Genomic DNA, 12,512 nt, shown 5'->3' with positions numbered 1-12,512 from the left:
CCTTCGTTCTTGTGAGCATGGCTTTTTATACCAACAGACTGGGAAAATTCTTGAATACAGAAACAGACGTGGAAATCTCTGCGCAGCCTGACTTTGAAGACCAGACCTTGGACTTCTCTGATGTGGAGCAGCTAATGGGCTCCATTAACACCATCCCAGGTGCATATTTCGCCTGTGTGCATACTTCATAGAAAGTTCCAGGTCCCTGAGCTTTGAGTTAGAAATTTTGATGGCTAAAAAAAACCCCATAAATATTTAGAAACAGGTTTTTTCTTTTCTTTTCTTTTCTTTTCTTTTCTTTTCTTTTCTTTTCTTTTCCTTTCCTTTCCTTTCCTTTTCTTTCTTTTCTTTTCTTCTTTTCTTTTCTTTCTTTTTTTTTTTTGCTCTAATCTCATGTCTTCATAGCTTGCAATGGTGAGAACAGAGGTGGAGACCCCTCCCCCCGGGGGGGGAAGTGCCCACCCTCACTTTCCAGGGAGCCAACATCTGGCGCTGGGCAACCTTGAAATATTTTTTATTCATAGCCTGCCCAGATTCATAAACCCCTGTTCTCCCGCCTGAGTTACTCCTGGCAAGTAGCCCGAGTACTTATTTACTTAGCACAGTGGCTAAGAGATGAGCTTTGGGATCCTATGGAGCTGGTAAGAATCCCAGCCCTTCCACTTCCTAGCTGTGTGACTCTGGACAACTTACCTAACTTCTCTGAGTCTTGGTTTCCTTGTCCACATAATGCCTCATGGGGATATGGTGGGAATTGCACGAGGCAATGCATGCAGAGCACGTCACGTGGTACAGGTAGCTCTTAAAATATTATTGTGGGGGCACCTCAGTGGCTCAGTCAGTTAAGCATCCAGGTCACTTGGTTTCAGGTCAGGTCATGTGTGATCTTGTGGTTCATGAGTTCAAGCCCCGTGTTGGGCTCTGTGCTGACAGTGTGGAGCCTGCTTGGGATTCTCTCTCTCCCTCTCTCTCTGCCCCTGCCCTGCTCACTCTCTCTCTCTCAAAATAAACTAATAAACTTGAAAAATATTCTTGTGATTGCTTATTTTTTTAAATGTATTAATTTTTTAAGTTTATATATTTATTTTGAGGGAGAGAGAGAGAGCGCACGCTCAAGCAGGGGAGGAGCAGAGAGAGAAGGAGAGAAAGAATCCCAAGGAGGCCCCACGCTATCAGTGCAGAGCCTGATGCTGGGCTCAAACTCACAAACTGTGAGCTCATGACCTGAGCTGAAATCAAGAGCCCAATGTTCAACTGACTGAGCCACCCAGGTGCCCCTACTGTGATTACTTATTTCTAAGAATAATACTGGAATTCAGCTTTTTTTTTGTTGACTGCTCACCATTTCCTCATCAACACCCAACTACATTGTAAAAATGTTGTACGTATCATTTTAGATTTTTCCTTTATACAGATTTTTTTGAAAGAGGGAATTTATTCTGTTTTGTAACCTGCTTTTTAATCAAAATTTTGATATTTCTTGTACTGTAAATCCTTCTGTAACATCATTTTAATGGGTATATACCTTAGTTTGTTTACTTGATTCTCAACTGGACTGGCTGCTGGGATGTTTCTAGGTTTTTCACCACCAGAAACCACACTGTAATGGATGTCCTCAATTAGAAACCTTGGAGGCCACTCTTAGACTCATGATTCACAGAGTGATCTCACTGAACTTCGATGTCCATTGGATGATCCTTCCCCTTCTAAATTTTTTTTTCAACATTTATTTATTTTTGGGACAGAGAGAGAGACAGAGCATGAACGGGGGAGGGGCAGAGAGAGAGGGAGACACAGAATGGAAACGGGCTCCAGGCTCTGAGCCATCAGCCCAGAGCCTGACGCGGGGCTCGAACTCACGGACCGTGAGATCGTGACCTGGCTGAAGTCGGACGCTTAACCGACTGTGCCACCCAGGCGCCCCGATCCTTCCCCTTCTAAGGGATGGTGCTTCCCAGATAACCAGGCCCAGGTATTTGGAAGGAAAGGCATGATCACCCAAGTCGGTGCTTGAGAGATGCTTACACTTCTCTTCACCGCCCCCCCACCCCAGGTCCAGGTCTTGTGCAGACCATCACCTGGAGCCTTCCGGTGGGTTGCCAAGCCCAGGGCCACCCCTCTTCTCACCGCAGCTCCCACCCTTCTTGCTACGGGGCTGTCCGTTGAGGGTATAGACGGGCACCCTCTGTACATCCTGGATTTTGTCATTAGGTTCTTTCTCTTCCTCCTCTCCTTTGTCCCGTTAGGACCTTCCAGGTCCTGGCCAGAGAGGAAAGGCTGAGCTGCAGCTAGGAAACACCTTCAAGTTTAGTTGTGCTCTTTCTTACCTGGACGGAGCAATGTCAAAATCGGAAGCCAAGGTTGTTCCGTAAAGTCTGGGTTGCGGGCAGGCGCTGCCGCGGGAGAAGAGTCCGTAGAGGAGAGACAAGGAGGGTTTCTCGGTTGTGTGTGAGTCTGGGGAGGCTGAAGTATTAACCTACAGAGAATAAAGGAATTAACTCGGGGTGCCTGGGAGGCTCAGTCAGTTAAGCCTCAGACTTTGGCTCAGGTCATGATCTCACAGTTGTGAGTTTGAGTCCTGCATTGGGCTCTGCGCGGACAGCTCAGAGCCTGGAGCCTGCTTTGGATTCTGTGTGTGTGTGTGTGTGTGTGTGTGTGTGTGTGTGTCTCTGCCCTTCCCCCACTCACACTCTGTCTCACTCACTCTCTCTCTCTCGAAAATAAATAAACATTTAAAAAAACGTAAAAAAAAAAAAAAAAGAGAATTAACTCAGTAGGTGGATTCTCAAGATGGTTCTCAGGAGCACATTTGGCCCAACCCAGTCTTCTCCCCTTATAACGAAGACATGGCTGGTGGACGGTTCCACCAGTGAAAGCAGAGCGAGCTTTCCCCGTGAAGCTTCTTCTCTCCTTTGTTCCCTCCGGGGCCTGTGGGCGGCACTGCTGTGGTCCCGGCTGCCTCGTCTCTCCGGAAGGCGTGGAAGGGGTCAGAGGACCCATGCCTATAGCAGGTCTTGCACACGCCCCCCAGCCCGAGTCCCTATCACTGACCCCTCCTCCCCAAGCTCGTGTGGGTTTGTCAAAGCAGGAATGGACATGCTGGTTGTCACCTGCAGGCTGGCCGTTAGGAGGTGTGGCCTTCCTGACCTTGTCCAGTCTGGGCAAAGCCCACGGATGCCTCGGGGGACCAGGAGTCCTACAACAGGGGCCGCTGCATCCCACACCTCTCCTGGAGGCTCCTTACTCAGTTTTGGTTTTCTCCCTTCTCCTCATTCCAGCTCCTTCTGCTCCAGTGATAAACCCACAGGCCCCCAACTCGGCCACGGGCTCCTCTGTCCGCGTGTGCTGGAGTTTGTACTCTGACGACACGGTGGAGAGCTATCTGCTGTCCTACCGGCCGGTGCATGACGGCTCGCCTGGGAAGGACCAAGCAGGTGAGACTCTGCCAAGATCACACGCACGCTCTGGAACGGCTAAGGGCCCTCAGAGGCCAGGGAGCAGTTCCGATTGCTTTCCCAGTAATCGGGAGGGCAGAGGTGGGATGAATCTACATATTCAGCTCCTTGGAGCTGTCGTGATCTGGGAGCTACCTGGAACATGGGATGCCGGCAAGTGAGCATGGCAGAGATGCAAGATGGGGCCTCACTGGGGAGGGCCCCAGGCCAGGCTAAGGTGTCTGGAGTGTAGATATAGCCCTCAGGCCTGAGTTGTCCATGGGATGAGTCCCTGGCGGCACTGTGTGCAGGAAGGGTGGGGACGCCCCTCCTTGAGGAGGCCTGGCTGAGCTGTCTGGATACTCGTGGGCTGGGCACGTGAGGGCAGGCTGGGCCTTCTCGGAGCAACCTCGTGTCCTGAGAAATTGGAGGGTTAGCCTGCAGACCGCCGTGAGGGGTGATGGGGCCTCTGCAGCCTGAAAGGGCTACAGCTGATCAGACCCACATGCTCAAGTCGAGCAAGCTCCTGGGAATGTCCCCGAGCCTCCAGCGTGGGCAGCTCTGGGCCCATCCCCTTCCCAGAGAAATGGAGCTGGCTGGTGTGGGGCCAGGGCTGGGGGCAGCTGCCTCCCCCCTCCCCACATGATAAATAAGCCATTCACCTGTTGGGAAGAGAGGGCCTTGGGGATTTCCACTTCATGCAGAAGGAGACTGAGACCCGGAGAGAGATGAGCTGTCCACAGGGACACAGCGGGTGATGGATGGCAGAGCAGGACAGGAAGCAGGTCTGCATGCTCCCTGCACGGAGCTCACTGCTGCACCAGCCTGGGCAGGGGGAGGGTCTGTGTGCTGAAGGTAAGGGCAGATTTTCTGTGCAGGGACCAAGAAGGAAGGGAAATGCTTGAGAAAAGTCAGAGTAAGTTTAAGTGATGCTGAGGGAGGTTGTAACAAGGTGAGCAGATGATGAGGGTTATCTGAACAAAGACTAAAGGGGGCACCACGGGGAAGGAGGAAGATGGTAAAAGGGAGGTCAAGGGGGTGCCCGGGTGGCTCAGTCGGTTGAGTGTCTGGCTCCTGATTTCGGCTCAGGTCATGATCCCAGGGTTGTGGGATCGAGACCTGTGTCAGACTCTGCACTGAACATGGAGCCTGCCTGGGATTCTCTCTCTCCCTCTACCCCCCTTCCCTGCTTGTGTGCTCTCTTGCTCTCTCTCTCTCAAAATTAAAAAAAAAAATTATGAAAATAAAAAAATAAGTAAAAGGTTGGTCAGGGTCCAAGAAGCCAGGTCTGATTAACCACAGTCTGTGTCATGAATCAGCCCTGTTGACACTCTCTGCAGACACACAGAAGAAGCCATTGTGTTTGGGCTGTGTCATGACACTCTATGAAGATTTTTTTTTTTTTTAATTTTTTTTTTTTTTAATTTTTTTTTTCAACGTTTTTATTTATTTTTGGGACAGAGAGAGACAGAGCATGAACGGGGGAGGGGCAGAGAGAGAGGGAGACACAGAATCGGAAACAGGCTCCAGGCTCTGAGCCATCAGCCCAGAGCCCGACGCGGGGCTCGAACTCCCGGACCGCGAGATCGTGACCTGGCTGAAGTCGGACGCTTAACCGACTGCGCCACCCAGGCGCCCCTATGAAGATTTTTTTAAATGTTTATTTATTTATTTTGAGAGACAGAATATGAGCAGGGGAGGGGCAGAGGGAGAGAAGGAGAGAGAGATTCTGAAGCAGGTTCCAAATTGTTAGTACAGAGCCCGACCTGGGGCTTGAACTCACGAACTGTGAGATCATGACCGGAGACAAAATCAAGAGTTGGACTAACCAACTGAGCCACCCAGGTGCCCCTCTATGAAGATCTTTTAAATGGACCCCTTTGTGATAAAGGAACTAATATCAGAGGGTGGGTTAGTGAGTTATCACTGCCTTTCAAGAGTCTGAGGAGTTTAGAGGTGTATCAGTTAGGTGTTGCTGGGTAACAACACCCTATCCTGCCCTACTCTGCACACATATACATGACTTATTGGCTTAAAATGACAAACATTTATTATTTCTTATAATTCTGTGAGTTGTCTGGACATTCTTCTGGTCTGGGCCAGCTTGGCTACATAGAGCTGGATGGTGTGGGATGGCCTCACTTACAGATGTGGGGATACGGCAGGGAAGGCTGGGGCCTCTGTCTACTGGGTCTCATTGTCCAGGACCCTGGCTCGGGCTTGTTCACATGAAAGTGGAAGGTGTTCCCAGCAGCAAGAAGACAAGCCCCTGTGCACTAGCATTTCCCAGGCCTCTGCTGGCATCATATTTGCTGCTGTCTCATTGGCTGAAGCAAGTCACATGGCTCAGCCCATCAATGACGGGGAAAAATGAACCTCTTGAAGGAGTAGTAAGCCATACTGCAGAGGACGCATACAGGGATGGGAGGAATTTATGGCCAGTGTTGTGATCTACTACAGGGAGATTCGACAACTAACTCGGAGCCACTTGACCTATTTTTAGGGTTGAATTCTTGTCTTTTTGTTTGTTTGTTTTTCAGAGTTTACAATGACTGTCAAAGAAACATATTGCTCAGTGAGAAATCTTGTGCCAAACACCCAGTATGAATTTTGGGTCACAGCTCAGAACAGGGCCGGCCGCAGCCCCGCCAGTGAGCGTGCAATGTACATGACAGGTAACGGGGGCCACAGGAGTCACGGCTTTCGAGGTGTGGCAGGACACTTGATTTCATGTGGAAGGGCAGGAGTAGCTGTCCGTTTTTCTCTGTTAGTACACCAAACCAGTGTTCCTAGGATGGAAGGGACGTTTGCTCAGAGTTGGTCTCAAAATGCCCAAAATTACTGCTCACGATCGTAGCGTCATTTAACCTTTCAGCCGCCTTCTGCTCCAGGAACATCTGAAAGGCGTTCCCGGCGTCTTAGTCCGTGTGGGCGGCCATGACAGAACACCATAGACCGAGTGGCTTATCAATGACAGAAATTTAATTCTCACCATTCTGGAAGCTGAAAGGGGCCTCCTTTTAAGCTGCCAGCATATTCAGCGCCTGATGTGAAGCCTTCCGGGTCCATAGACATCTGCCTTGGTTTCGGCTCTGTCCTCACACAACAGAAAGAGGCCCAGGGCTCTTTGGGTTCTCTTTGACGAGAGACGCCCTCCTCTTCATCTCCCAAAGACCCCACCTTCCGCCACTTTGGGGAACAGGCTTCAACACACGAATTCTGGCGGGTGGGGGGGGGGGATGCAAATACTCAGTCTCTTGCACCTGGTTTCCTTTTTACGGCATCGAATGTCTTCTGTGGGCAGACAGTGGTCGTGCTGGGTTGGCCGTGCTCTGGACAAACTGGCTGGAGAGGAGCAGAATGGTCATTCCTTCCCCTCTTTGTCCCACACCTAGCCCCCTCCCCTCCCGTTATAAAAAGCAAAGAGATACGGAGCTGCGAAGAGGCTGCACTGATTTGCTGGGAGTCTGGGAACCTGAATCCCGTGGACTCGTACACAGTGGAGCTGACCCAGGCGGAAAGTCCTGAAGCCTCGGGAGTAACTGAGTAAGTCATAGTCATGGGGCGGCGGGGTGGGGGGGGGGGTGCGGGGCATGACACCTGACACAGTGACACAGCGCAGGAAATGCACGGGGTCTGGAGAGAAGGTCAGCGTTTGGAACCTTAATTTCGGGTGCTTGGTTTTCATGAGAAGTTTCTTGAACACGGTCACTGAAGGTGCGTGAGGCGTGAGTAAATGGTTTAAACCTCAGGTTTGCTTTTCTAGTCCAGCGAAGGTTTACCACTCATTCATTCAACAAGTGTTGTGGGCCTGGACCTGGGCCCGGGCTCTGGGAGACTAGGCAGGCAAATTCCCTTCCCTACGGAGCTGACCGTCGAGCAGGGGCATATAGAAAACAAGAAGACAAACAAATACATAAAATGCAAGGGGCTCTGAAGGAGAAGGAAATGTAAGAAGGAGGCTGGGGTGGAAGTAGGGACCTCCGTGGATGGAGTGAACTTTTCAAATGAGACCCGATGGGTAGGAAGGACTGAGCTCTGAGGACAGTGGGTCAGCGGCGTGGCCCCGGGGCGGGAGTGAGGCAAGACCCAGGCAGTCCGGGAGCAGCCCCCACGTCCAGGGGCTGCCCAGAGGCGGAGCACAGAGGGCGCCCGCCTGGTTCTGGAGAAATGGAGGAGGCGGGCTTAGTGTCACCTGTCAGGGAGGACAGATTCCTCTGTGCTCAGGGCTGGGCTTGGAGCCTGGCCGTCTATCCCACGCACCCTCTGTTCCAGGTAGAATCCACGTGTCCACGGCCACATCAGGGCCGACCTTGGTTATTTACTCCCACGACACTCAGGAGTGGGGCAGGGGAGTCCAGTGGTTCTGGCCACCTGATGATCGAGATTTCCTTTGCGCTTTGTGCTGATAACTTCAGGAGCGCCTGACACCTGGGACCATAATGATGGGGGTCACCGGGAGGCTGGTCAGTGACGTGGGGTAGCACCTGCTCTCCAGATCTAATCATCTTGAAGAGGAGAAAATTCCTTCCCAGACCATACCCCTCTCCTGCTTCCCTAGCTCATGCCACACCGGCTTCCCCTCCCTGTCTGGCTGCAGCCACACCGGTCGGGTTTAGTTCCTCCTGCTTCCCATGTTCCTTCCTGCCCCGGGCTGCTTCTGTGTAGGAGACTCCTGGCCCTGCTTCATCCGGTTACTTGCAAATCATTCTTGAGAGCTCAGCTCCAAACTCATGTCTCCGGCATCATCCACTCTGCGGTAGGCCGTGACCACGTCGCGGTTACCACCTTGCATTTCCTCCACCGCTGGCCTGCGGGGTGCCTCTCTACCCATCTGGACCATGAGGTCTATGAGGGCAGAGACTACATTCAGTTCTCCCCAGAGCCCCCCTCTCCCGTGTCTGGAACCTAAGGGGCTTGGTTAATATTCATTGGACGGATGCGTGAAAAGCCCCCCTCTGGCCTGGAGCTGCAGCCTTCGGGATCACCTGGACACCTAGGCTCGTGTAATGGGGGTGTTGTATCCATAAACGGGCGTCACCCCAAAAGCTTCTCCTTTCCCCCGGACTGAAAGGGCTTTAGCAGTTGCAGGAACAGACAGTGGCAATTACAGGCTTGTACTCGTGTGCGGTAGAATTTCAATAAGTTAGGTTCCCAGTGGGCTTCTGCGCTGCCCTTCCAGCTCTTCTAGAGATGTCTGTTCATAAGCACAGGCCGAGGTACCTGCTGTGGGCTCAGCACTGGGCTGAGGCAGGCGGTACTCAGCCGCTGCCCTCGGAGAGGTTCTCAACTGTCAGACAGCTGGGGGCAGAGCGGGAGACAGACGCCGAGCATGGTGCCGGGGACACCAGGGTGGGGAGCCCCGAGGCCGGAGGGCCACGGACACGAGGAGTAACGAGGGAACGAGGAAAGTGGACCTGCGGGAGGAAACCCACCGGCTGTGCCGCTGTGGGTGAGAGGCTGGGGGTGCGAGGGTGAGTTTAACATCCCAGCTCTGGAAGGGAGGCCCGGTGCCGGGGCCTGGCTGCCCGGCCCCTCCCCTCGTGACCATGGCTCCGTTTCTTTGCCCAGGTCGGTCGTGGGCATCCCGACCCGCGAGGCCTTGGTGCAGCTGCAGCCCAGGCAGCGCTATACCATCTACGTGCGAGCCCTCAGCGTGGGGGGCCCCAGTGCAAGGAGCGACCCCGTGACCGTCTACACCACAGGTATGTGCCTGGGCCACACGCTCCCCGGGACCTCAGGGAGCCACTCTGCGGCAGACCAGCACTGCATGACTTCTCTGGAAAATGGGCCAGGTCAGGCCGGGGAGGGGCTCAGGGGAGATCAGGGCCCTGTGGTCCCATCTTACAGACAGGGGGACTGAAGGCCCAAGCCAGATAGCAGTCTGGCGGCAGAGTGAGAATCAGAACTTAGGGTTTTTCTCCGCTCCCTCAGGCAGACCAGAGGCTTGTCGCCCTGGACCTGGGTGGCCCAGACGCCTCGTGGCTCACACAGGCTGCACGCCACCCTCGGGAGGATGTCTTTACGAAATTCCCAGGAGGGGTTGTCGGCTTTGCTCATCCCCGTTTCTGCTATCAGCCCAAGCGTCTCCCACCCACAGGCCCAGTTTGGACCCGGCTGCTCAGCCTCTTCCTAGGCCCTGTCTGGCCCCGGCGGGCGCCCGCATCCCTAGGTCCAGCGCCTTTCCCTTGTCCCTTGCCGTCATCCGTACAACGGTCACACATCCTGTCCAGACCCTGCATGAGCAGAGACGTCACCGGAAGCTTTGCATGCACCCACTTTCCTGGCACTGCTTGGCACTCCTGGCACTCCTGGCACTGTGGGTGTGTGCTTTGTCACAGCACACCGGGGGCCGGTGACCCCTCCCCCACCTCACAGCCAGTCCAGCTCAGGCCGGCTGACGGGTGGAGGGCAGGTAGGACACAGAGGCAAGGAGTCTGAGCCCAGGCTCTGGGGACGACGTATTCTTAAGTGGGGTCGTTTACTGAGGGACACTGTGTCACTTTGTCCTCGTTTCCAATGCCAGGAGCAGAGGTGTGTGATTAATTCCCACTGTGTTCCGTCCACACAGATGGGAAAGACTCGTTGGGTGGCCACCACAGGTCCCAGAGGGTGGGGGCTAGTGCTGGGATTAGGACTCAGGGTTTTCTTTCATATTGAGCCAGGGCCTGCCTTTAGTTGGCTGGCACTCCTCATTTTCTGTGCTGACCTGGTGTTTTGAAATGTTAAATTCCGGCAGTTTCAGTCAAAAACAAACAAACAAACAAAAAAACAGAGCCAAAGGTACAGCCAGCTCTTGATTATTCAGTCATCTCGGAATTAGTTTGTTCATATAATTTTTTGAAGAGTGTATTTATGAAGGGGCGCCTGGGTGGCTCAGTTGGTGGAGTGTGTCTGACTCTTGGTTTCGGCTCAGGTCGTGATCCCAGGGTTGTGGGATGGAGTCCCGTGTTGGGCTGTGCACGGAGCACGGAACCTGCTTGGGTCTCTCTCTCTCTCTCTCCCCCTCTGCCACTCTCCCCCCTTGCATGCTCGTTCTCTCTCCCTCTAAAATAAATCAAATGGAAGAAAAGAGTGTATATATGAAAAACTTAAATGAACACAAATTAGCAAAAATCATTATATTTTCAAAAATGATCCTCGGTGGGAACTGGCGAGGGCCCACGTGTTGCATCAGTTAGGTGGTGGGACCCTGCCTGCCCCCTTGCCAGTCAGCGCAGACAGCGAATGAAATTTCTGGCAGCATCAAACTGTGACAATAATTGTGAACAGCTTGATGGCAAAGCTTGAACCCAGGTGTGAGACAAGAGAAGTGACAGAATAGGAACTCGAGAAAAAAAGCACTTGGCTAGGACACAGTAATGAGAATGAGTTATTATGTTCTTAGTTAATGGATTTTTTTACTAAATAATTTTTTTTTTTTTTTACTGAATAAGTTTGTATTCAATCTATTCTGTACCACTGTTGGATGAGATTTATTTTAACCATGATTTGGGGATGGCTGTAACATCCTTCCCTCTCCCCCGCCCCACTGCCCTCATTGAAATGTTGAATTCCACTTCCCTTTGTCAGATTGGTCCTTAAGAATCTCAATAACTATTTCCCTTGGCAGGTGGGTTAGAAATTCTTGTCCGTGTGCAGGCACTTATAGCCTCCCAGCTAAGAGCAAAGCCTGTGGAATCAGAGAGTTTTGGGGGTTCAAATATTAGTTCTGTCATTGCCAGTTGATTTTTTTTAAGTTCGTTTATTTTTTTTTTAATTTTTTTTTTTAACATGTATTTATTTTTGAGACAGAGAGAGACAGAGCATGAACAGGGGAGGGGCAGAGAGGGGGACAGAATCCAAAACAGGCTCCAGGCTCTGAGCTGTCAGCACAAAGCCCAGTGCGGGGCTCGAACTCACAGACCGTGAGATCATGACCTGAGCTGAAGTCGGACGCTTAACTGACTGAGCCACCCAGGGACCCCACATTTATCTATTTTGAGAGAGAGAGAGTAGGAGGGGCAGAGGGAGGGAGTCACAGTATCCCATACAGGCTCTTTGCCATCAGCACAGAGCCCGATGCAGGGCTCGAACTCATGAACCGTGAGTTCATTACCTGAGCTGAGATCAGGACTGCACCACCCAGGTGCCTTGCCAGGTGATTTTTTTTTTAACCACCTGGTGCATCCGTTTTCTCCTCTCCAGATGGAAATAAGAACGCGTTTTGAGGGTAATTGTGAGGCTTGAACGAGGGAAGACTTGCAAACGGCTAGCTGGGGGCGAGGGACAGTGGCTCCCAGTGCATGCTCGCTGCCACCATCATTAGTGGCAGGAGGGGTAGGACTTTGCAAGGCCCCGGGCTGCCGGCTGGCGCCGGGGTGGAGAAGGCAGGGGGACTGGCGGGGCTCCTCGTGTGTTCTGCCCGCACAGGCAGCTTCTTCCACCTGAACCAGCACACCTGCCATCCCGGGCTGACCATTTCTGAAGATGGGTTTACGGTCGTGCGGAGCGAAAGGAAAACCCCAGCAAAGGAGCCGCTCCCTGGCAACACCCGGTTTACCAGGTACTCAGGCAGCCGCTCACTAGAACATTCTGCAGACCCCCTCTAAGACACGTTGTTGCTCAGATAAAAAGTGGGTTATGACAGACGCTGCCTTGAAGAGGTCCCAGAAATGGATGAGAGGCTGGGGTGGGGGTGGGGGGAGAGGAGGCGGTGGGGGCCGAGAGGAGGCTGGGGAGCTGGAGTCGGGGGAAGAGTCTGGCTGGTGTGGACGGAAGATACCTGTTGGGGCTTCTGAAGTCGGGTCCCCCGCCGCTGGAGGAGTCAGACCCTGAAGCCACGATGAGGGGCACACTGACAGGCGTCGAGAGAACGGAAACAAGGCTGTAGGTCTCCCAGTGCTTGGCCCGGGGCTCCTCTCCTACACGGGGAAGCCCTGTTTAAAAACCCCTGATGAAAACCGGTGGGGTTGGCCTGTGCGGAGCCAGTGGGGGGTGGTGCTAGTGCATGACCTGAGGGAGGGGTGGCCCCCGCAAAGGCGTGTGCGCCAGTCTGTCTAGAAATGTAGCTATTTCCAGACCTTGGTGCTCAATCCA

At 52.9% G+C, this 12,512-nt stretch overlaps 1 protein-coding gene across 11 annotated transcripts in view; it reads left to right on the top strand.

Annotated features, from left to right (window-relative positions):
- The window catches only part of FSD2 (fibronectin type III and SPRY domain containing 2), a 58,784-nt gene that overhangs the window by 26,233 nt on the left and 20,039 nt on the right, over positions 1-12,512 (top strand). For 7 of the 11 annotated variants that reach the window (XR_007149641.1, XM_047846799.1, XM_047846795.1 and 4 more), the window contains 7 exons: positions 38-159; positions 3,279-3,434; positions 5,975-6,109; positions 6,830-6,980; positions 9,006-9,139; positions 9,535-9,849; positions 11,847-11,979. Coding sequence is in view for 9 of the 11 variants with exons in the window: in XM_047846799.1 (XP_047702755.1) it covers positions 38-159; positions 3,279-3,434; positions 5,975-6,109; positions 6,830-6,980; positions 9,006-9,139; positions 9,535-9,849; positions 11,847-11,979 (1,146 nt within the window). In the remaining 2 variants the exon portion in view is untranslated. Of the gene's footprint in view, positions 1-37; positions 160-3,278; positions 3,435-5,974; positions 6,110-6,829; positions 6,981-9,005; positions 9,140-9,368; positions 10,323-11,846; positions 11,980-12,512 lie in introns of those variants that run through there. The other 4 variants (XR_007149642.1, XM_047846801.1, XM_047846802.1 and 1 more) reach the window with 4 other exon arrangements.

The sequence above is a fragment of the Prionailurus viverrinus genome, unplaced genomic scaffold (genome assembly GCF_022837055.1).
Source record: "Prionailurus viverrinus isolate Anna unplaced genomic scaffold, UM_Priviv_1.0 scaffold_40, whole genome shotgun sequence".
Lineage (NCBI taxonomy): Eukaryota > Metazoa > Chordata > Mammalia > Carnivora > Felidae > Prionailurus > Prionailurus viverrinus.
Note: the sequence above shows the minus strand (reverse complement) of the source record. Positions and strands in the feature narration are given on the sequence as shown.